Source organism: Olea europaea, unplaced genomic scaffold, assembly GCF_002742605.1.
Source record: "Olea europaea var. sylvestris unplaced genomic scaffold, O_europaea_v1 scaffold358, whole genome shotgun sequence".
Taxonomy (NCBI): domain Eukaryota; kingdom Viridiplantae; phylum Streptophyta; class Magnoliopsida; order Lamiales; family Oleaceae; genus Olea; species Olea europaea.
In genome coordinates this window covers 452,784-479,502 of record NW_019254992.1, presented here as the reverse complement: position 1 = coordinate 479,502, position 26,719 = coordinate 452,784, and the positions used below count along the sequence as shown (strand labels likewise).

General features: G+C 33.5%; 1 protein-coding gene across 1 annotated transcript; it reads left to right on the top strand.

The window, feature by feature from the left end:
- Positions 1 to 322: 322 nt before the first annotated feature.
- Positions 323 to 10,420, top strand: LOC111386500. Its single transcript, XM_023010967.1, has 2 exons — positions 323 to 1,153; positions 9,556 to 10,420. The coding sequence occupies exons 1-2, from the start codon at positions 596 to 598 to the stop codon at positions 10,270 to 10,272; spliced, it is 1,275 nt and encodes a 424-aa protein (XP_022866735.1). The 5' UTR covers positions 323 to 595; the 3' UTR covers positions 10,273 to 10,420.
- Positions 10,421 to 26,719: the final 16,299 nt, after the last annotated feature.

Sequence of the window (26,719 nt, the reverse complement as noted above, 5' to 3'; positions counted from 1 at the left end):
AATTTTCTTTGTGATATAGTTAATACTTAGTGGGTAAGTGGTAACTAGGTTAGGTTAGTTAATGGGTCGGTAACGGATCATAAATTTTGGATTAGACAAATTATAATAGAAAGAATAATGGAGAGCCCAATTGTCCATTTTTTATTAACAGGTAAGTGGTTTGGGACGGGACGACGAAATAAATACTATACCCGTCCCACCCTGAATCGATTCACTAAAATTAAATACCATATTCGTCCTTTTGTACCATTGGTTTGATTTTTTTCGATTCCATTAACCACTATTTTTATTTTTGACTGTTCGAATTGCCATGGCTATGTGGACTTGTGGGAGATAATCCAGTAGGGAGTCATGTTCAATCGATTCGGGCCGAAAACACTTAGTTCTTGTAAACAAATCTGAATCGGTTTAGGTTCAGCTACCCCCAAATCAGATCTACTTTCCCACCACCATAGATCTTACCCACTCAATTCACACATTCTTAGCTACTCAAAACAACAGCATGGATGATCCAAATGCGAGACCATGCAATGCTTCTATGATTTGGTGATTTCAGTCTTTCAGATCCAAATAGGCCCACCTTCTCCTCTTCCTAATGGGTTCTTCACAGTCAATACAGATACCTTCTGAAGATGAACAGCAAGAAGAAGATGAAGATGAAGAAGAACATAATATCCAAACCGAAAGAAGACAAATGTTGGGTGATGATAATCTAGTCAAGAAAATTTTAGAACAAGAGCCCGAAATGTTGCCGTGCCACGCGTCGGCTTCTCCGCTTTCACCGCAGCTGTCCACTTACGGAACGCCGCGATTGGGGCCATCGATCAAGGTGTGGGACCCTTACAATGTCCTGGCTCCTCCTCCGCCTTTGCCTCCACCGCCGCAGTTCTCTAGGAGCTTCTCCACCCCCTCGGATGTCGTGGAGGACGATCGGACGGTCACTGTGGTGTATTTGATCAGTCACGGGGAATGGCACATGAATTTGAGGCCGGATTTGATCCCGGGTCGGTGCCCCGAGGCGGCATTAACTCCCAACGGAAAGCGTCAGGCCAGAGCTTTGGCAGTGTTCCTGAAATCGCAAGGGATTCAGTTAAATTCTGTTTACACCTCGCCATTGAATCGAGCACGTGCCACTGCTCTCTCTGTTTGCCAGGTACTCGTTTTGCTTTATAATGAGATTTAGTGTAATTTAGAAAGCTTTGCAAATGGTAGATCAACTGAAAACTAAACTATGAAACGTAATTAGGCAAATTCTTACCTTATCGTTGAGATGAGTAATGGTTAATCTTTTGTCATAATTAATGTAGTAGAAAGGAATTGAAGTATTGAATAGAAATGAGTGGTGAAAAAGGATTCTGCTAGTACTTCAAATTTATATAGGAAGAAGATGTATTTCATAGTAGTATAAATAATGAACTAGAAAGCCTTGAACTTTACATCTACGTTTTATTGGATAATCCAGGGAGGAGTTGTTTCTCTGCTCGAATTGTGCTTTATGGTTTATGGTAATCGAATAATATTAGGATTGTTCAACAACAAAATGCAAGTCATTTTTAGGTCTTTAAGGCACTTCTAAGTATGCATTAACTTTTCTGTTTTATCTGGAAAGATGCCCATAGAGGCATAGGCTACTTATTAGGTGCATATACACAGGGAATGGATAATTGTTTATGTTCTCACTCGAGTATTAAGTCATTTCTAAAGTTTGTTCCTTTTCTCTAGCTCCAATCCCTGTTTTGTGATCTGATTACTTTTTGATCTACATAATTTTTTATTCCCAGATGCTAGTGAATCTATGACCATGCTTGTGATAGTATGGAACTAGTTTATATTTCATAATAAATGATGGACCAGAGAATGCCAATGTCCTTCAAAATTATGAGTATTTCACCTCATTATTATTTCGACATTTTCTTTGGGAAACACCTGTTGTGAACATCATTTGTGAAAGTCAAAATTTTTACATATTGATTTCTCATATCGGATAAAAAAGGAAAAAGTTAGAAAGTTGTAATCTTTTAGGACCTCAATCTATCGCCGTTTGAAATTTTTGTAAAAAGTCAAATACAGAACCGACATCTCTTATGTAGTATTCATAACCCTATACACAGTATTATTTCAAAATCTTTCACAATTCTGGGATGGATAAATTATTGTTGACCTTTGTATTTTAGGACCTGCAACAATGAAGGTATTATTACCTGTTTCAGTTGTTAAACTATATTTTCTTGGCCTAGCAGAGATGTCATGTGCTAGATGTTTAAGTGAATCCATTTTTAGCTTTATAGCTGTCTCTGCCTATGAACTTAGATGTGTTATTTTGAAAAACTAGATTTGGGGCTCTCTGCTGAGCTAGAGTTAGCTTGTTGCTAAATGACCAATATGGTGAAATCAGTGAACTCTGTGAATTTGAACCATTTTATCGTTACTTACGAGTGGTATCTTTGGTTACCATTTTATCCGAACATTTCCCTCATTTTCACAACTAGATTGCTAATTTTGCAGCATCTAGATATGTCACCTGATAATTGAAAACTTGTGTGTTAGCCAAGCTGACCTTTCTTTTTAGCTTTTATCATCAATTAAGCATTGGGTTTGTTAAAGTATGTATTAGATCAGTTGCTGTCTGATAATTGTTGATTTTTGAATCAAATTAATTTCTGAACTACTAAGGAAGGAAAATAAGATAATTTTTCATTTGCTTATGAAATTTCTACTAAATCATTTAGCATCTGCTTTGCAAAATGTATTTTGCTCTTACACCTGCACTACATTGTATGGCACGGACAAGATCCGTACACGCATGCTGTGACGACTCGAATCCTTGATTATTTGAGTGTCACATAAGATGTAAGAACTAAAATAAAAATGCGAAATAATTTTATTTTTCTTCAATAAGTAAATAAATTATGGTGTTATCACATAGCTACGAAAAATAAATAAAGAAAATAATTCCAATATAACAACTAAACTGGAAATTCAAAGTTGTGTTTTAAACACAAAATAATTTATTAATTCTAGCCTGTTGACTGCCTCGAACCATGAATTGCCTGAAATGGTGAATTATCATAGAGTAAGATTTATAAAATCTCGATAAATACGTCATGAATTATTATCTTGTATAACTTAAAGGAGCATAATAATCATATTCAACATAATAGAGACACAAGAATTTTAATGCATAGGTGGTTAGAATTCTTATGTGTAGCTGTACTAAAATTTGGTCCCCTTAATATAATCATAATCATATCATACCATATGGGACCCATGATAATTTTTTTGAAATTCATAACATAATAGTAATCCAACATAGATAGCGTACTTACGCTGAAATTTGAAAGAAAGATTAATAGAGACTTGATCCCTCTACAATTTCCATCTCGGCTTATGAACGTATATGTGTATATTATTTAGACTAAAAGATAATAGTGAGTGTTAGCATGTAAATGTGAATGAGAGGTTTAAATAGAACAAGCTAGGCATACATTATTAAGGAAAAACTCATGATGATGGAAATTGTTCCTTGAAATTTATGAAATGAGCAAGAATCTATTCCTCATTCATATATTTTTATATTTACACTATACATTACCTTATGTTTGGTTAATCAAATATGTATCGGAAATTTTTTATATAAGTGTTTGACAACGAATTCAACCTTTTTTAAAAACAAAAATATGCAGGAATTAGCATTTATAGTAAGTTTTTTACAAGGTCCTAGAAGATGGATTAACCTTCAAATGAGCCCCTAAATTTTCAATTCTAATAATTAGACCCAGAAATTCTGTTGTGGGTATTATAATCTACTTTCCTAAAAATAAATTTCGTTCTCGAAATTTGCCTTGGAATTCATTGTAGAGTTGTGGATACTTAGCCCGTATCTCCACCTCTCGTCCCACGTAACCTCTTCAGCCGAGTGATTTCGCCACTGTACTTTTATTAGCGGGATCACTTTGTTCCAAAGGGCTTGAAATTTCTGATTAATAATTCTTATTGGTATTTCTTCATAGCTTAAATCTTGCTGTAATTCAATAGACCGATAGTTGACCACATGACTTGGACCATGGACATACTTTCTAAGCATTGACACATGGAAGACGTCATGTACAGCTTAAAGTTCAAGAGGTAACGCTAATTGATATGGGACGTCCCTAATACGTTGCAAGATCTCAAACGGGCCAGTAAACCTTGGTCGTAACTTGCCCTTCATGCCAAAACGTGGCACTCCTTTCATCGCTGCCACTTTGAGGAATACCTTATCACCAACTGAAAATTCTAGTCCCTTTCTCTTTCTATCTGCATAACTCTTTTGTCTATCCTGAGTACTTTTCATGCTGGCACGAATTTTTTCAATTGCATGTACAGTCTGCTCAATAATCTCTGGCCTCTTTCGCTCACTGACTTCATCTCAATGAACTGGTGATCTACACTTTCTCCCATACAATGCCTCGTATGATGCCATTTCAATTGAAGTGTGATAGTTATTGTTGTATAAGAATTCAACTAAAGGTAAATGCTTCTCCCATTGTTCCCCAAACTCAAGTATGCATGTCCGAAGCATGTTCTCCAATGTTTGAATTTTCCGCTTAGACTGCTCATCCGTCTGAGGATGGAATGCTGTGCTAAACTTTAGTTTAGATTTCATAACTCGATGTAGACTTTTCCAAAAGTTCGATGTGAGCTTTGGATCTCTATCCGATACAATAGAAAAAGGCGGACCATGTAACTTACTATCTTATTCACATATAACTGCGTGTATTGATCCATAGTAAACGTTATTCGAACCGGCAAGAAATGAGCTGATTTGGTGAGTCGATCCACTATAACCTAAATAGCATCATGACCTCTTGTTGACTTTGGAAAATCAATCACGAAGTCCATAGTTACATGCTTGTACTTCCACTCTAGGCTTCCAATGGTTCAAGTAACCCTGACGGTCGTTGGTGTTCGGCCTTCACTTGCTGACACACCAAACATTTCTGAACATACTCGCCTATATCCCTCTTCATGCCTTTCCACTAAAATATTGCGTTCAAAATCCTTGTACATTTTTGTGCTTCCTGGGCGTACTGAATAAGGAGAGGAGTGAGCCTCCACTATAATATCTCTTTTCAATTCCTCGAAAATCGGTACACACATCTGCTCTTGATAATATAATGCTTTATCTTCAGCTATGGTGAAATCTTTCCACTTTTGTGAGTTAATTTTAGACTTGATGTACTCAAAGGACTGATCATCCTTTTGATGTCCTTTAATTCTATCACAAGTGTGGGTAGAATAGAGAGAGCTGCTACTCGAGTGACCATATCTGATTGAGTGGTGACAACCTCTAGATTCATTCTCTCAAATTCTCTCCATAGTGGTTCATGCATAGTTAGCATAGCTAATTAACTTGCCGTTTTCCGACTCAAGGCATCAGCTACCACATTCGCCTTGACTAGGTGATAATGAATTTCACAATGGTAATCTTTAACTAATTCAAGCCACCTTCTCTGTCTCATATTCAACTCCTTCTGGGTGAAGATGTACTTGAGGCTCTTGTGGTCTATATAAATGTTACATTTGCCTCCGTAAAGATAGTGCCTCCAAATTTTTAATGTATGGATCACCACTGCAAGTTCTAGGTTGTGCATAGGGTAGCTTTGTTCATGTAGTTTTAATTGTCTTAATGCATAGGCAGGCAATCATTTTGTCGTGCTGCATTGAGACACATCTCAAACCTTGTTTCAAAGCATCACTATATATCACAAAACCATCTGACCCGTTGGGTATGGTTAACACTAGTGCGTTTACCTATTTTTGTTATAATTCCTTAATGCTTTGTTCACACTTCTCTGTCTAGTTAAACTTCACACCCTTGCGTGTTAATTGTGTTAGCAGTTCAGACATTTTGGAGAATCCTTAAATGAACCTCCAGTAGTGTTCTGCTAAGCCCAAGAAACTACGAATTTCTTCTACATTGGTTAGCGATGACCAATTCAACATTGCCTTCACTTTACTAGGGTCCAACTCTATCCCTCAAGCTGTGACAATAAGTCCAAGGAATGCTACCCGCTTCAGCAAAAACTCACACTTTTTGAACTTGGGATAGAGCTTCTCCATCTTTAAAACCTCCAACACAATCCTTAAATGTTCATCATATTCCTCATTACTTCTCGAGTAAATCAGGATATCATCGATGAACACGATAACAAATTGATCCAGACACTTGTGGAAAACGTGGTTCATCAAATCCATAAAGACTCTAGGAGCATTAATTAGTCCGAATGGCATAACTAAGAACTCGTAGTGTCCATACCGAGTTCTAAAAGCGGTCTTAGGGATATCACTAGTTTTTATTCTCAATTGATGATAACTAGACCTTAAATCAATTTTGGAAATACCACTGCACCTCTGAGCTGATAAAACAAATCCTCAATCCTGGGAAGAGGATGCTTAGTCTTGATAGTGATTCTATTCAATTATCTATAATCGATGCACATCCTCATCGATCCATTCTTCCTTTTAACAAATAGCACCGATGCTTCCCATGGCGATACATTGGGCCGGATGAAACCTCTGTCCAATATTTCCTCCAACCGTGCCATCAATTTTTGTAATTCTTTGGGTGCCATTCTATACGGGGCTTTGGAGATAGTTGCTGAGCCGGGAGTAAGGTCAATTGTGAATTCTACCTCTCATTCTGGTGGCATGCCACGCAACTTCTCGAGGAAGACTTCTAGATATTCACATACCACCCTAACATCGTTGACTGTTAATCTATTGTTCTCTTTCTTACTTAATACGGACATCAGAAGTCCCGTAGTGTTTTCTAATGGTACAATCTATCGAGCTTTCAATGCAGACAAAATGCGGGGTAAGATTTCACCTCAAGCCAGAGATAATCAAAGTCTCTCTTCCCCTGGTCTTTAGAAAATCACCTCTTTTTCAAAACAACGAATTATCACGTGATTCTTGGATAGCCAGTTCATTCCAAGAATGACATCGAACTCGTCCATATCTAATGTATACAATTCCGCCTCCAATGATTTACCTTCAATTTTTACTCTTGTCATTCTAACTATGTGATTAATATTCACTATATCCCCAGTGGACATCATCACTACTAAAGGGAATTGTGCATATTCAACCATAATATCCAGTTTACATAGAAACTTAGGGGCTATAAAGAAGTTAGTTGCATCAGAATCAATCAATACATAAGTCGGATATGAGGACTTTACCTATCAAGAAATTTCGATTCTGATCCTCCTGCCCTGCTAGTGTATAAACCTTAGCATGTCCTCGTGGTTTATGGCCTTGTCTATGTTGGTTGTTCTCCTATGGCCTTTGTTGGTTGCTCCTGTACTTAGGGCAATACCGAGTTGAGTCCTTGTCCTCCACACTGACATAAATTCATTCCCAAAAGGCAAGCTCCTTGATGATGCTTCTAATATTTTCCATAGCGCGGGTAACTCTTGTTGTTATCTTGTGCTGAATTTCCTCTGCTCTTTTTGGCATAAATTTTTTTCCTTTTGCCCTTGTTATCCACCTACTATTGCTTCTCTAACTGTCCATTATGCTACTTTTCCTCCCCGCTAGTGCGGTTCTCGAAATCTGCCAATTGTGCTCTTGCCAACACGTCATGATAGTTTTCATGCTGAAGCACTATGACAGTCCGTTTCAAATTATCCCTCAAACCCTACTCAAAATGTGTCGCCTTCTTGTCCTCTGTATCCACAAACTCGGGAGCATATGAACCAACTCTTCAAACTTCTGCTTGTACTCCATCAACGTCATTGAGCCTTTAGTCAAAGTGAGAAACTCAACCTTCTTCCGATTTTGGATACTTGTGAGGTAGTACTTTTTCAGAAAGGCCTCGTTGAATTCCTTCTACCATAGGCAGCGTGCTTATGGTAAAATTTGAAAGAAAGAGTAATAGAGACTTGATCCCTCTACAATTTCCACCTCGACTTATAAACGTATATATGTGTATATTATTAAGATTGAAAAATAATAATGAGTGGTAGCTTATGAATGTGAATGAGGGGTTTAAATAGGACAAAACTAGGTATGCATCATTAAGGAAAAACTTATGATGGTGGAAATTGTTTCTTAAAATTTGTGAAATGAGTAAGAATCTGTCCCTCATTCCTACATTCATGCATTCACACTTCACATTACCTTATGTTTGGTCAATCAAGCATATATCAAGAATTAACCCAGAGGGGTCGGTTAATGGTCAGATCTTGAGTTTGCTCATCAATGGTCACCATTTCAAGTCCCTTCAGAGCCACTGAGATGAGGGTGGCTGTAAACTTCAGAGTCTTGTGGGATTAGGCTAGGTGCGCATAAGCTGGTCTGGACACTCAAAGTAATTAAAAAAAAAAAAAGCATATATCAAGAATTTTCTATATAAGTGTTTGACTAAGAATTCAACCATTTTTAAAAACAAAAACATGTGGGAATTAGCATTTATAGTAAGTTTGCTACAATGTCTGAGAAGGTGAATTAACCCTCAAATGAGCCCCTAAATTTTCAATTCTAATAATTAGACCCCAAAATTCGGGTGCGGATATTATACATGCATTAGCAACTCTTCCATCTATAGTGACCTAGCTCTTTTTCCCTGGAAAAAAATAAAAAAATAAAAAACATATTTTATGATCATTGATCGGGGTTCATCTTATCATATTCTGCATATATTCTTTGCCCAAGGTAAGCCGATGTTGATATTTCCCTCAGCATATATAAGAATGGCGGAGGATAGTTATTTCCTGTTGTGGAGAAACGTTAAGATTTTTATCGATAATTGGATAAATTAACAAGTTTTTCATATACTAAAAGACAGAATGTGCGGAGGAGGTGTTTGTTCTGTGAGGTGTACCCAAGTAGTTGCTCCTCCTTTGATTATCTGCAAGGACATTTGTTACCACATGCCTCATGATACCAGTTTAAGCATGTTATATAGCTTTGAGTTTTGACATAACATGAAATGAATTTTAGCCACCAAGTCACTTTTTATCCACCCATTTCGAGGGACCACAAGTATCATCAACTTATCTACCACTTATTTCTGTTTATTTATAATTTAAATTGTTTATAAACACTTGAGGGACAAATTACTAAGTATCTTGAAATTTTTTTCCTTGGGAAAAGTAAAAATTTATAAATGTTGCGAGAGTTCTATTCTTTATAGGAGCTTGGATATCTATTCTTAGTGTTTTGGATGAAAACTCAAGGACCAAAAATTGAACCTTTAAGGGGTGACACTCTGACCACAAATCAGAATTGTATTGCAATAAGTCCTAAAACAATTTTCGCTCATGGTATTTTAAGCAACATATATTCTGTTGAGCATTGTCCCGATGTAGGATTGCGTAGTCATTAACATTACTTCATTCGATTGTGCTTGTTCTTCTTCTTTTGTTTTCAATATTTCAGTTTTTGTTTGATAAATCCATTTGAAAATGAGTCAGGTGAACTGAAAAATGTTTTGATTCGTGGTATTTTTAGAACACCATAAAGTATGTGTTAAACTTCATTAACTAAGAGTCCTACGATCAAACTTTGCAGGAGTTAAATTTTTTGGAGGAACGGATACAACCTTCAGATGCATTGGTGGAGATGAGCCAGGGACTCTGGGAAGGATGCCACCGATCAGAAATTTTTACACCTGAAACGATGAGCTTCATGGAGAGATTCCAGCCTGATTTTTCTGCACCATCTGGGGAATCACTGAGGCAGGTGGAATTCCGGATGGTTCAGTTCCTAAACGGTACAGTTTTGGCATTGCCTGAAAAATATAAATCCGTTTTCTCCCCACCAGAACAGAGTGAGAACCCGGTCTTTCAAAACCACAGTTCTCATGCTCCTTCAAATTTGATGCCCGACCAAGATGGGCCATCCCTCCCGCCACACCATTGGGATTTGCTTCACAGGAATCGGCAAGGGCTTTCAAGGAAGAAATCTGGGAAGAGCAGGCTTCAGATTGTGACTACGACTGGGGATAACGAGGCTGATGACGAGATGTCTCCTCGAGTACCCATTAACCAAGGGTCAATTCGTGACATAAATGTCAGAAGCACCCCGTCGTCAGCATCTTCTTGTATTGGTATTTTCACACACTCGGTCCCAATCAAGTGTCTCCTGACTGGCATCCTTGGATGCAGTCCGGCAATGTCGCATAAGATTTGCATAGAAGATTCGTCTGTCACAGTACTACAACACACTTGGAAACTCGGTTGGCAAATCAAGAGATCAAATGATACTTCACATCTCAGGCTTCTGTAATGATTATAAGATTCTTTTTGATGGAAATTGAGAACATACATGCAGTCACTTATTTGGGGCTGTAAGATTCAACATCACACGTACTTGTGGTTATGTTTTTGTTTACTTTTAACCTTATTTATATTTATCTCCAGGGTTTACTGCTCCAGTTGAAAGATATTGTTGGGAAATTTTCATCATCGGGGTTTGGAAAAGAAACAATATATAAAAAATAATCAAGAAGATGAAAATAAGAAGAAAATCATAATGAGTATAATAGTATAAAAGGCTCAAACATGACATTATATCGTTGTACTCAAACGATATTTGTCCTCTCTCGAATACAAATTTTGGTGCTTAAAGGGTTTCATGGCAAACAGTTTGAAAGATTGACAAGCCTTATAGAGAATCAATACTTAAGCACTTGTATAAATTCTCCAAATTTGAAGAACACAAAGGAAATATTGAATATAGATGAATAAGACTTTGATTACTTCATTTGGGAATGAAGATTATGATCACAAGTGTAATAGAGTGTTTTTCTTATGATTTCAACATCTTTACATTGATTATCCATGGCCTATTTATAGGCCTCAATCAATGTCTAGGAATTGGTGCCAAAACTGTGCTGAAAAGTTGCAAGAAACATTCCAAAAACCGTCATAATTCAAACAAAAACGATCTCCAACAGTCACTAAAATACTACCATGCGGTTGCGGTCACATGGTTCAAGTCTGGCATGGCTTGTTGGCGTATGCGATCGCATAGGCCAAGTTTCGGCTTCCAATTGTTTTGTTCTTTCCACACTTTGTTCTTATTGATGTTGAACAATATACAACAATCCTCCACTTGTTCAACGCTTAATAAGATCTCATACTCAAAGTATTCAATATTTATGCTTAAGGATTAAATATCTTTCGATTTGAATCTAATAATAGTGTAATCCAAACAAAGTAAAGTTGGATTTAAAGTTAGCATGAGGTTATAAACCAATTATTCCATGTGACAATATCAGTCAGGACACACACACAAGTATTACATGTTCTCAAGTTATTCAACTCGCTTAGCGCTTTTATGGCCTTACGCTCATCTTATTCAACAAACTTTTAAGAGAGAAACTCCACCTTTCTATTGAGGCAGCACCACCTCGAAGTTAATTCAGGTAAAGTTCTTTCAGTATCTTTTTTACTTTTAGAAATACTTGTTTTTAAGCACTAAACTTCATTAAGAGCTTAAAGCTCAAATCTCACTTCAGTAACTTACTAGCATTATTTTGATTAGGATACAGTTATTGCGGATTTTAATAATGCTACAACTTTTTACACATCTAATGACTTGTTGTTACCCTTTGAACTCGTGAATTACCTTTTGAGTAATGACAGGTAGGATTTCTGTCATTGGTGGACATTTGTAATTTAGGAGTTTCAACCCCATCTTACTCGAAGTAAACACTACTAAATTTTTATTTAGTGGTCTAGTTAAAGGATCTGCTAAATTCTCTATGAATATTATTTTTCCTTTGATAATTTCCTTGTGAAGTCACGTCTAAGACGTATATGTTTAGACTTTCTATTACATGTGACTTAGTATCTTATCAAATGTAGCTAGCCAACAATCAATTCATTTGATATTACAACTTGTCATCACCAAGAAATCATTTTATGAAGCTCCATTTTTCTCACTAGCTTTAGTTTAAAGCTTTACAGATTTCTAAACATGGTTGAAGAATTTTTTATTATCCATTACAGTAGTCAATCACTTTAATTTGTGGATTTCATACTTGGCTATTCACTTATCATCATTGAATCATTATAATGACCTTCAATTTATAAATATTCTTTAAATATTCCTATTGGTTTTGCAAGCGCCATGACCTGCTTTTATCCATTTCATCCACTTTAGACTTAGTGTATATTAACCTTATAATTGTATAAGGATTTTCTACCTTTCTCCTTCATAGTTATCTTTCTATGATTAGAGAATTGTAACTCTTATATTAAGTTACCCATATAGTTCCTCAATTAGGAATTCATATGCAATTTTGTATTATTGTATCCACAAGTCTTGAACTTGTCATATAAGTTCACAAGCATCAATGTTAACCCCCACATTTAGGGTTATTTTGGAGCTTATCAACATGTTAACCCCAATATTTGGGATTATACTTGGACTGAGAGTTCATTAATTCTTTCATAGTCTAATTTACTTATCACTTAGATAATATCTGTGAAAGTTTAGATATTTTCAGATAGTAGTCGTTATACTTCAAACCAACTATCTTTAATTTTGATCACACACAATTTGATCAAGGTCAACTCATAAAGCGATAATGCTTTTAAACATACACGAACTCAAATGGCTCCACGATTGAAATCAAATTCAATCAAGAAGGTCAAGTATCTTAATTTACAAGAATTACTACTTCTTCAAATATAAAGCAATTTATCATTTTTGTGACATTCATAAGAGAACATCATATCAAATAATAAGGTACATATTTACCTTATTCACAACTGGACAAAATCACATTTTGTCATGCTCATATGCAAATACAATGTTGCATAAATCATCTCACTTAGTTTCATAGAATTAATTGAGGCTATCATCATGAATCAAAGTTAGTATAATTTTCAACCAAATATGAAAATTTAACCAACTGATTTACCATGCCATTTTCATATTCCAATAAGAGAAATAGTTCATGAAACCAAATAATTGGCGTTCTTCCAATATTTATGCATGTATAATTGTTAGGAGTAAATTTTCTCCTTTCTATCCATTTGTTGACTTGTATTAGTCTCAACTATATCCAATTCATCACACTCATATTTCAAACAATTATACATTCATTCTCGTGTTGTGGACAAATAATTGAAGTGACAAATCTCTTGATTTCCTTCCAAACAAGAATTAATGATATTCTTAACTTCCACAAATGTTAGTCAAACAAGGAAAATATATAAAATCAAAACATAACTTATCTCAACTATTTTCCTTTAAAATTCAAGTAAATGAATAGGCATGAACGCAACTGCATTGTGAAAAGTTATACTTTCAATACAATACACAAATATGCATGTCATTCATGAATATCAAAATGTGTTATGAATTTCACAACTAATTATCATATCAACTTTGACCCCAAACATTGTCATCATATGAACTGGAAAGGTGCCAGAAAATAAATTGCCAACAATTAAAATTGTGGATATTCCGAAAATGCACACACATGCTAGGAATGAAAATGCATTCCAGAAGTTACTCATAACTTTGTTGCAATATTATTTACTGATAATACAACTTTGAATAAAGGCAGTTTTAAAACAACTATTGGCATATGAGTTTAAAATTCAGAACAAATATACTAAGTAGAATTCCATATTTGTTTGTCCATAAAGCAATATGAAACTCACTATCTACTTTGTGCATTCAATCATCACAGATTCATCTCCAAATTGAACTGACAACCAATAGGGATGCAAAATATATGATTAGATTTTTTAATAGAAACTATTTCCATGAATTCACCAGATTTCCATTGTTGGGTTCCAATGTATGAAAGGGAGTGCACTTTCATTAAATCTATAATTGAATTTAACTGTCGATTGAAGATATACACACTGATTTATTCAAATTGAAGCATCCCTTTGCATCTAATAATAGTTTGTTGTTGGGTTATACAGAGAAAATTCTACAAACCAGAATATTCAAAGTATGGCCAAAATTCAAGCATAAAACCACTATTCACATCATATATTCTTTTACATCAACAGCCACCGTTTGGCCATAAAAGTTTAATGCACTCTTACATGAGATTTGTCTTTTTCCATTAACATAAATCATAACCAAATTTGTGAGTAAAATACTAGTGTGTTTGCAGTCAATATCCACGTAATTTATCTAACAAAATTCTAACATGCACAATGAAAATGATTCATCTTAAGATTGTTGAGGAATATAATACCGAGAAATTTAAACGCAATTTCGACTTACCGAATTTGAATACAAGAGTCTGGATTCATGTCTTTCTACAAATCAAACCATCCTGTGAAGTTAGTGCCATCAAGCAGTCCACATGAACAAGATCTCGATCCACCAACATGATCATCGCTGAAGTGCTTTCATTCTCTATCGCCAAAATATCGTTTGAAATTGTTGGGAAATTTTCATCACCAGGATTTGGAGAAGAAACAAGATATAAAAAATAATTAGGAAGATGAAAATAAGAAGAAAACCATAATGAGTACAAAATGCTCAAACATGACATTATATCGTTGTCCTCAAATGATATTTGCCCCCTCTTGAATACACATTTTGCTGCTTAAAGGGTCTCGCAGCAAACGGTTTGAAGGATTGATCAAGCATTATAGAGAATTAATACTTTAACACTTGTATAAATTCTTCAAAATTTGAAGAACGCAAAGGGATTATTAAATCAGAAGACATTGATTTCTTCTTTTTGGAATGACGATTATGATCACAAATGTAATCAAATATTTTTCTTATGATTTCAACATTTTTACATTGATTTTCCATGACCTATTTATAGGCCTCACTCAATGTCCATGAATTGGTGTCAAAACATGCTAAAAAGTTGGAAGAAACATCCCAAAAGCCATCATAATTCATACCAAAACGACCTCCAACGTCACTAAAAAACTACCATGAGACTGCATGGTTCAACACCATGCGGTTGCATGGTTCAAGTCTAGCATGCGGCTAGATTTCTGCATACGGCCATGCGGTCACATGGCTTCTTGCATAGGCCAAGTTTTGGCTTCCAATTGTTTTGTTCATTCCACACTTGGTTCTTATTGATGTTGAACAATATACAACAAATAGTTGATGTTGGAGCCGTGGTCTTGAGTGATTCTTTCGATTTGTAGCATTCACATTCACACCGGTGATTGTTATTATATGGAAAGAGACATAATTCCCAACTTGAAAGGATAATAAGGTGTTTCAAAAATCTACTTTTCTCAAGCAGCCTTTGCCCTTAAGATATAGCATCATCATTTGCTAGAATCGAAATATCTGCAAGATGAGGATCACAATTTGTATCGATTAAACAAATTGTTGGAATTCCCAAAGTGATACACTCTCGTAGGGTTGTATATTCTTCGTGCTGATCAATGATAATTACAATATCAGGTAACCCTATCATATATTTAATCCTGCCCAGATATGTTTGTTAGCGAGATAATTGCCTTTCAGCATAGCTGCATCCCTTTTCGGAAGACTGTCGAGTCTTCCAATTTTTGTTCCATTCTCAAGTCCCTGAACTTATGAAGTCACATTTCTATAGTGGACCAACTCGTTACCATACCACTGAGCCATTTTTTTATTAACATAATGACACCAGGCCTTTATCGCAACCCATGCTACTGAATCAGCTGCTTTATTTTTGGTACCAATAATTAAGAATTGTTTTCCCCTATTTGTTGCATCAAAAATCAAATCACAAGCTTCGGATAAAAAATGAGCAGTTCTAGTAAGATTTGTAATATGAATACCTTTATGCTTTGCAGAGATATAAGATGCCATTTTAGGATTCCATTTCCTAGCACCATGGCCAAAATGAACTCCTGCCTCCATCATCTCTTCCAAATTGATGTTCCAATATCTTCTTGTCATTTCCCCCCCCCCTTGGGTTTTTTCTAAAAAAAAAAAAAAAAAAAAAAAAAAAGAAGGTCATGGCTGTTCACATAAGGCATAACCTATGAGTTGTGTCTTTTCGTGCACAACTTCTAATTTATTATAAATAAGATCCTTATGTTCCACATAATTAATATCATCATCTTCCATATTTTTCATTTTTCGCCTTGCATTTACATAATATTTCACATTAAAATTTCTGTATTAAAGAAGAGTACAAAATACTTTCTGGTTCAATTTCAAGTTGGTAAAGGAAATCTAGGAATAGATCTGAAAATATTTCAAATGTTTTTCAACGTGAAGAAAAATTAGATCAAGCATCTGCATCAAATGATTTTAATTCTCATGAACTTCAAATAACTCAAATTGAACAAAGATTGCATAACTAAACTATTCCAAAGGTAGAGAAAAGCTCTATCTATAAAATAGGAATGTTTGATTTTACTCAAAATTATGTTATCAAAGCTTTTGAACAAACTATTCCTATTAAAAGTCAAAATGCACATATTAATTTATTTTCAAAAGATACTATTAAATCTCACAGGAAGAAATTCAAATATCTTCATGTTGGATTAATTCAAATTGCTGTCAAATATTTGTTTCGACTTGGTTAGCCCGTTCTTTTAATTCTCAGAGATAAATGACTTCTCAAATTTGAAAGTTCTTTATTATATGTTCTAGAATCAAATCTAGAAAGTGGTCCCGTATTTTAAAACTGTTATCCAAATTTTTCTATCAATCTTAATGATTGAGCCATTCTTATGCTCTAAATCTTCATGTTCAAACAAAAAATCTTGATTTTGAAGATCGTACAAATGCTTTTGCTGTAATCTATAGAGTATATTACAAGCTCATGAATACTCAGCTCAATATTGGTGCTCTTTATTCGTCCCCAAAAGATGAAAGTCTTTTGGTTGAGGTCAATCATTTTCATTCAAACTCTACGATTTCCAAGGGAGTTCCTTGAAATTTTAAATCTACAGGACTTGAATGAAATTTTGAAAATGTTCAAAATCCAATTCCTGCTCCTGTTCAAACTACTCTGAATCAAATTATTAATTTTCCTTATGGAAATGTTAAGATGATCTTTGAAGGATCATCTTCATCTTCATCTAGATTTCAAAGATCTTATTCTGCTAGATCTGGGCATAGATCTAGGAAAATTCCTTTTCAATCTAATAGATTTTCAACATCTTCTTTAACAGGTGTTGAATCTAATCCAAATATTCCAAAACCTCAATTTGGTAATGAAGATAAAGTAGAAGAATAAGAACAACCTGATTCACCAACTTTATCTGATATGCTACCTTCTTCTAAGAGACTTGATCAACAATGTAATGTTATTTCTTCTAATAATAATAGAAGAAATGAATTTAAAACTGATCAATCTTTTGATGTTAAAAATTTTAGAAAAATCTTTCGATAAAGTTTTACAAAAGAAGAAAGAGAATCTTTTTGGAAGGATTATGAAGAATTTTCAAGACTTTTAAGTTTCTATAAATGGGTTTATTTCAAAGCTTATGGTAAAAAACAAAAAGAAAATCTATTCAAAATACTTATATTCCAAAAAAAGACTTGGAAATCTCCTTCTGGTAATAATATTCAATCTTCTCACCCTCCTATACAAGAAATAGTTGTTTCTCAAGGAAATACTAAAATTCTTGCTTCTCCTCTCAAAATGATATCTAAAGAACAACCTGATGATTTTCAAGTTGTTGTTAAAGATATAAAAAATATTCAAGCTCAAAATAACTACACTAATGTAGTTCTTCAATTTACGTGTTCTCAACTTAATAAAATTGAAATAAATTCTGAATCTGAGATATCCGCTTCTTCAAAATCTTCAAAGCAACTCATGGAACCAGCTTTAATAAAGCTACATGAGACGACTCCAAAACCATCAAAAATTGAAGTTAATGTTCTTATAGAACTTGCAACTCAATTATAAAAATTATCTTCCTCTAGCAACTTCTAATAACATAAATACTATTAACGAAATTGAATCTCAATTTATTGATATGAAGTTTTCCATATCAATAAATTACGAGGATAGAATAATCAATTTTCAAAAATTCCAGCTTATTATCCAAAAAATAACTTTCCAAATTTACATTTTGAAGAATGACTTCAAAAACCAACAACTTTTTATGGAATGGTATTACTATCTGGAATATTGATGGTCTATCTAATTATGAAATTATGCAAATTATTGAGAATATGGGTTCTTGTTTTAATGCCTATATTCATGAAGGAGATTCTCCTATTCAAGCTACAAACGATCTTATTCAAGGATTTTCTGGCCAATTAAATAATGGATTATTCTACTTGGACATAATGGACACCATAATGGTGTCCATAATGCCCAAGTGGTGCCCCCTCTTGACACCTCCTCCAATAGGAGCACCACTTGCGCATTACGGACACCATTATGTACCCCAAGTATGGTCCTTAAATAATTGATGGTTTTATTATTTAACTAAAAATGATAAAAATCAAATTGCTAATACTATAAAGGAAGATGGTACAAACTATAGTTTTACTACCCTTATTTATAGTATTATCAAACATTTTATTAGAACTCCAACAGATGTTCAAGAAAAAATATCTATTGTTCTAATGAATCTCAATTGCTCAACTTTATAAGATTTTCGTAAGTATAAAAATATATTTTTAACACGCATATTTTTACGAAATGATTGTAATCAATCTTATTGGTAAGAAATATTTTTATCTTGACTTCTAAAATTATTTTCAGAAAGAGTTAGTGATGGCAATAGGTCGAGTCAGCCTTAAACACACGAGCTCGGCTCATGGCTCGTTACTTGAGGGTGAGCTCGGCTCGCGAGCCGTTGATTTCCAATTTTTTTTTAAAAATTTTAAACAGATAAAAACAAAATACAATTATACATATCCTCATCCTTTATCTGAGTTTGGAACTGGCTACTTAAATTTTGAGTAGGCAGAGAGTTAAAAATTGTACACGATTTTAAGATTTGGGGTCCATTTTAATAAGATCAACCTTAATAAGAGGAGTAGCCCAATATCTTTTTATGTTGGTCAATATTTCGGTATTTTTATCGATGTGGGATTATTTCCCATCACATGCCCCCACAAGATGGAGGCTCATTTTTTTAGCAGACCATCTTGAAACCCGTGTGCTCATTTTTTAGACTTAATCGGATCAAATAGTTCGTTGGACCTTATTGGGCTCTGATACCATTTTAAGATTTGGGGTCTATCTTAATAAGGTCAACCTTAGTAAGAGGAGTAGCCCAATATCTTTTTATGTTGGTCAATATTTCGGTATTTTTACCGATGTGGGATTATTTCCCATAACAGTACAATTTTAAAAAAAAAAATTAAAAACAGTATTATAAAATAAAAATTATGATTAATATGATTAAAATTGCATTAAATATCATTTATGACTTACCTAAATTTCGACAAATTAAAATTTATCTTGTAGTTGAAGATGAGCATCTTACTAATCTTTCACGCACATTAATAATGCTTTCAAAATACTTGTTAATTTATGTGGGCTGTGGCATACAATAAATTAGAAACTGAAAAATTTATTAGATATTTAATAGATCCAATTTCAGTTTCCAATTTATCATATGCCACATAGATCTATGTGGCATACAATAAATTGGAATAGTAGGGAACTTGTAATTGTGTGAAGCACGAGAAGAACTGAAGAAGTGAAGAAGAAGAACCAATAATTTGAAGATGAAAATTGGTGAGCTTTGTGGGGGTATTTATAGGCAAATATTTTGAGGGGAAAAATTGTGGCCAATATTGATAGGCAGATGTTTTAAGGGAAAAAAAATTTTGTGGCCAAAATTCGACCACTATGGCACACGATCCACGAGCTGAGCTCCTCGAGACGGCTCGGCCCACCAAATGGGCATTGCGCTCGGCTCTGGCTTGTGATTTGACTAGCTTTAGACGTCCACAAGCCCGATTTTGACGAGCCAAGCCGATGAGCCTCTTGATCCGTTTGACATCCCTATAAAGGGTCAAAAGTTCCATAAGGAAAGATATTAATAATACTATTTCCTATGATAATTTTTCTTATGAAGAACTTATTACTTTTATCAATAGAGAAGGATTAGCACTTTGCAATGAACCCAATCTCACGGCCAAATTAAAATCAGAAACACTTGGTAGTCAAAAAGAACATGGATCTTTCCGTGATCAATATGAATTTGAGAAAATTATTCCTTCTTCAAAAAGAAAAATTTCTCTTCTAAAATAAAATTTTATTCAAAAGAAAAAAAAATCAAAAACTTTATTATCAAAACTTTTCTAAATGAAAAAAAAAAAAAAAGTTTTCAAAATTCTTTAATGTTACTTGTTGGAAATGCAAAAAGTTAGGGCATTATTCTAGTAAATGTCCTTTGAAAAACAAGATTAATAATCTTCGAATTGACGAAGATATTAAGCTGGAACTTTTCAATCTTATTGATTCAAACTCCAATTCTGATAATGATTCTATTTCTGAACTAGAACAAGTTTATCAACATCAAGAAAGTTTTGATGTTGAATCAAGTTCAAATTCATCCTCTTTTTCAAATCAAAGTAAGGAACTTTGTGGTTGTAAAACTATAAATATTCTTACTAAACAAGAAGAACTTATTAAAGGGATTATAGATCAAATTGAAGATCCACATCTCAAAAATAAGTTCTGTACTCTTTTACCCTAAAATTCAAAACCTACTTTTCAACCTTCAATATGCAAAATATTTTAAATCATTTTATAAAAGAAATTTCAAAATCTTCTAGTTTTGATTTAAAATTAGAGATCAATTCTATGAAATCCTAAATTTTCATTCTTGAGCGCCAGTTGAAAGATGTTCGTATGGAAGTTTCATGTCTCAAAACTCAATATTTAAAACAAAATCTAGAGTTTTATCTTCTTCTGATTCTCCTGATGAAGAATTTATTCTTCAAGATATACCTTCAAATCCTTAATCTAAAGAAGAAAAGGTTAATGTTATTAACTGAATTTGACTTCAGAAATGGTTCTGCAATATAACTATTGTAGTTAACAAAGAATTCAAATTTACTTCTAGGGTCCTTATTGATTCTGGAGCTGATCAAAATTATATCAGGGAAGGAGTAATTCCTACAAAATATTTTGAAAAAACTACTGATCATCTTTATGGTGCTAATGGTAAGAAACTCAACATTCAATATAAACTGTTAAAAGCTCATGTTTGTAATTTAAATATTTATTTTAAAAATATTTTTTCCTTATCTTGTAAATGATTTAGATCAAGAAGTAATTCTTGGTATTCCGTTTATTGTTCAAATTTATCATTTTCAAGATAATTCAAAAGGTTTAACTACAAATATTTTTGGTCAAGAAATATGTTTTAAATTTACAAATCTCCCTTCCTATAAGGATATTAATGCCTTAAAAGAAACATCTATTTCAAAAATTATTAATAATATAAATTTCAAGAAAAATCATATTAAATTTCTTAAAGAAGAAATTAAATTTCAAAGACTTGAAGAATAATTACAAAATCCTTCAATTCAAACAAAAATTTCAAATTTTCAAAAACAAATTGAAAATGAAATTTGTTCTACTACTCCAAATGCCTTTTGGGATAAGAAGAAACATGTTTCTCTTCCCTACAATTCTAATTTTCTCCACCTATTCAAATGAATAAAGAACTTTTAGATCATTATCAAGGAAATCAAGGATTTACTTGATTACGGCCTTGTTCATCCAAGCAAATCCCCTTGGAGCTACTCAACCTTCTATGTCAATAATTCTCTGAAAAATATTTATCGTCTTTCAATTCTTGACCCCACTGCCTCTATTATTGTTGAGACTGATGAGTCAGTTATAGGATATGGTGGAGTATAAAAATAGATTCCAAAAGAGTTTAGTCAAGAACGTTAGTTAGGTGTCACAGTGGTGTGTAGATCGGCCCTCAAAAGAATTATTCCACTATTAAGAAAGAAATTTTATCTATAGTATTATGTATTTCAAAATTTTAAGATGATTTAATTAATAAAAAAAATTATTTTGAAAACTGACTGTAAAGCATCCAAAGATGATTTACAAAAGATGTAAAAAAATCCTATTTCAAAGCAAGTCTTTGCAAGATGGCTGGCTATTTTGTTCTATTTTGATTTTAAAATCCTATAAATACAAAGTAAATCAAATGTTCTTGCAGACCTCCTTACAAGAGAGTTTAACAAAAAACAATAAATGAGAGTTGTGAGAATTCAATATTGAGAGAAATGAGGGAATAAATTGGGCAAATCAAGAAGCAATAAAGAGAAAAAAAAATCAAAAATAGAGAAAACTTCAATGGCTTCCTCTAAAACTCCTTTTAAAAGAAAAAGTAGTCGTAAAAAGACTACTACCCCATTATTTTCAATGGATAATTATTTCAAAGGATCATCCTCAAAACATGACGAACAAGCTTCTTCATCCACCAAAATACTATGCTTTCAACCTTAGTATTCAAAAAACCTAAACATAATAAACTCAATCCATAACAACCAAAACCTTCAAATTTCAAAAAAGCTGTTCAAGGTTCTTCCTCAAATAAACCATCCAAACACATGCCCCCACAAGATGGAGGCTCATTTTTTTAGCAGACCATCTTGAAACCCGTGTGCTCATTTTTTAGACTTAATCGGATCAAATAGTTCGTTGGACCTTATTGGGCTCTGATACCATTTTAAGATTTGGGGTCTATCTTAATAAGGTCAACCTTAGTAAGAGGAGTAGCCCAATATCTTTTTATGTTGGTCAATATTTCGGTATTTTTACCGATGTGGGATTATTTCCCATAACAGTACAATTTTTAAAAAAAAAAAATTAAAAACAGTATTATAAAATAAAAATTATGATTAATATGATTAAAATTGCATTAAATATCATTTATGACTTGCCTAAATTTCGACAAATTAAAATTTATCTTGTAGTTGAAGATGAGCATCTTACTAATCTTTCACGCACATTAATAATGCTTTCAAAATACTTGTTAATTTATGTGGGCTGTGGCATACAATAAATTAGAAACTGAAAAATTTATTAGATTATTTAATAGATCCAATTTCAGTTTCCAATTTATCATATGCCACATAGATCTATGTGGCATACAATAAATTGGAATAGTAGGGAACTTGTAATTGTGTGAAGCACGAGAAGAACTGAAGAAGTGAAGAAGAAGAACCAATAATTTGAAGATGAAAATTGGTGAGCTTTGTGGGGGTATTTATAGGCAAATATTTTGAGGGGAAAAATTGTGGCCAATATTGATAGGCAGATGTTTTAAGGGAAAAAAAATTTTGTGGCCAAAATTCGACCACTATGGCACACGATCCACGAGCTGAGCTCCTCGAGACGGCTCGGCCCACCAAATGGGCATTGCGCTCGGCTCTGGCTTGTGATTTGACTAGCTTTAGACGTCCACAAGCCCGATTTTGACGAGCCAAGCCGATGAGCCTCTTGATCCGTTTGACATCCCTATAAAGGGTCAAATACGGACCACCTATATTTGGAGACAATCATACCAGAAGGACTATTGAGAGAAGGACCCATTTCAACAATAAACTTCTTGGCTAGGGTAATAGAAATTACTTGTGGTGGTGGGAGAGATATTAATAATACTATTTCCTATGATAATTTTTCTTATGAAGAACTTATTACTTTTATCAATAGAGAAGGATTAGCACTTTGCAATGAACCCAATCTCACGGCCAAATTAAAATCAGAAACACTTGGTAGTCAAAAAGAACATGGATCTTTCCGTGATCAATATGGATTTGAGAAAATTATTCCTTCTTCAAAAAGAAAAATTTCTCTTCTAAAATAAAATTTTATTCAAAAGAAAAAAAAATCAAAAACTTTATTATCAAAACTTTTCTAAATGAAAAAAAAAAAAAAAGTTTTCAAAATTCTTTAATGTTACTTGTTGGAAATGCAAAAAGTTAGGGCATTATTCTAGTAAATGTCCTTTGAAAAACAAGATTAATAATCTTCGAATTGACGAAGATATTAAGCTGGAACTTTTCAATCTTATTGATTCAAACTCCAATTCTGATAATGATTCTATTTCTGAACTAGAACAAGTTTATCAACATCAAGAAAGTTTTGATGTTGAATCAAGTTCAAATTCATCCTCTTTTTCAAATCAAAGTAAGGAACTTTGTGGTTGTAAAACTATAAATATTCTTACTAAACAAGAAGAACTTATTAAAGGGATTATAGATCAAATTGAAGATCCACATCTCAAAAATAAGTTCTGTACTCTTTTACCCTAAAATTCAAAACCTACTTTTCAACCTTCAATATGCAAAATATTTTAAATCATTTTATAAAAGAAATTTCAAAATCTTCTAGTTTTGATTTAAAATTAGAGATCAATTCTATGAAATCCTAAATTTTCATTCTTGAGCGCCAGTTGAAAGATGTTCGTATGGAAGTTTCATGTCTCAAAACTCAATATTTAAAACAAAATCTAGAGTTTTATCTTCTTCTGATTCTCCTGATGAAGAATTTATTCCTCAAGATATACCTTCAAATCCTTAATCTAAAGAAGAAAAGGTTAATGTTATTAACTGAATTTGACTTCAGAAATGGTTCTGCAATATAACTATTGTAGTTAACAAAGAATTCAAATTTACTTCTAGGGTCCTTATTGATTCTGGAGCTGATCAAAATTATATCAGGGAAGGAGGATTGGAGTTACATTTGTGCTAAATACCATTGATGTATTATCTCTATTCAGTTGCTAACCCGAGGCTTCTAAATATTTAGTTAGCAGAGCTCGTAGTCGAGAATTAGTCCATTTATTATCTTCGTAGAAAATCAAACTATCATCCGCAAAGAGAAGATGATTTTACCTTGGAGCTCCTCTACACACTTATATACCAGTAACCATTTTATTTATTTTCGCCGCATTCAATATGCTGATCAATTGTTCAGTATATAAGAGGAACAAATAGGAAGATATTGGATCCCCTTACCTCAAACCCCTAGAGGGAGTAATGCGACCCATAGGGGAGTTATTGATAAGTATCGAGAAAGAAAGGGTGGTCACACATGTCATCACCTGTTTGATAATCTTTTCATGGAAGCCCAATTTATACATAACTATCGTCTTTCAATTCTTGACCCCACTGCCTCTATTATTGTTGAGACTGATGAGTCAGTTATAGGATATGGTGGAGTATAAAAATAGATTCCAAAAGAGTTTAGTCAAGAACGTTAGTTAGGTGTCACAGTGGTGTGTAGATCGGCCCTCAAAAGAATTATTCCACTATTAAGAAAGAAATTTTATCTATAGTATTATGTATTTCAAAATTTTAAGATGATTTAATTAATAAAAAAAATTATTTTGAAAACTGACTGTAAAGCATCCAAAGATGATTTACAAAAGATGTAAAAAAATCCTATTTCAAAGCAAGTCTTTGCAAGATGGCTGGCTATTTTGTTCTATTTTGATTTTAAAATCCTATAAATACAAAGTAAATCAAATGTTCTTGCAGACCTCCTTACAAGAGAGTTTAACAAAAAACAATAAATGAGAGTTGTGAGAATTCAATATTGAGAGAAATGAGGGAATAAATTGGGCAAATCAAGAAGCAATAAAGAGAAAAAAAATCAAAAATAGAGAAAACTTCAATGGCTTCCTCTAAAACTCCTTTTAAAAGAAAAAGGCATAGGATACGGTAGAGTGTTAAACATATTCCAAAAGAGTCTAGTCAAGAACAATTTGTTAGGTATCACAGTGGAGTGTTGATCGGCCCTCAAAAGAGTTATTTCACTATCAAAAAAGAGATTTTATCAATAATACTGTGTAGCTGTTCAAGGTTTTGGAAAAGCTTACTCAAATAAACCCTCTCAATACCTCTCAATACTTACACTAAAATGCTTGTAGCTGTATTCGAGATGGATACATCTTGGCTAAATAGATATTCAAATTTAGATGAATGTCTTTTAGACATTTTTCCTCCAAAATTCTATTTCATGCCTTACAATATCAAAAATTCAGAGAAAATTATGAAGCTATCTTTACAAAAACTAGATCGGAGACAGCAAAATCGTAAATTGATTGATTTTTGTAAAGATAGTTTTTGTAAAGATGAGGATTGGGTAAATAGATTACTCATAAAAAAACAGCAAAATCAAAAATTGATTGATTTTTCAAAAGTAAGTATTCAAAGGGTGTTGTTAGATGAGGATTGGAGACAATAGCCATGGAATGATAAGCGAATGTGCCTCTCTACTAGTGAATCATTTGAATTCCATTTCAATTATTTTGATTATAGGGATGCTTGGTATAATGTATTTTACTTTAGACCAGTTCGCATTCTTGGTTCATTTTATTTCATCAAAATTGTAATCCGAGTTTTTCAAAATGGTTTCAAACATGGTTTGAATGTTTTGAAATTGAAGAGAAGGATTTATCCACTCTCACTCTTCAAGGACTCGAACACTTTAAAAGAGAGGCAAAAACCTTTTTGAAGCCTCAAGAAAATATTTTATTCCAATTCGCCTTCAATATTTGTATAGATCTTAGTTGAAGGGAGTGTGAACAAAGAAGAAAAGGAAGTATATATTGATTTGGTCGCCATGGTTTCAACTTTGTCAGCTTGTTCACGCGTTTTTGGGAAGAATTCACGCGTTTGCAGTCAAGAAGGGACTGAATGGAGATTTGGGTTTTGGGAATACTTTGATTGTTACATATCTTAAGAGTGGTGTGGTGGAGATTTTCAGGAAGATTTTTGACCGAATAAATGAGAAGGATATGATTTCGTGGAATTCAATAATTGAGAAGGA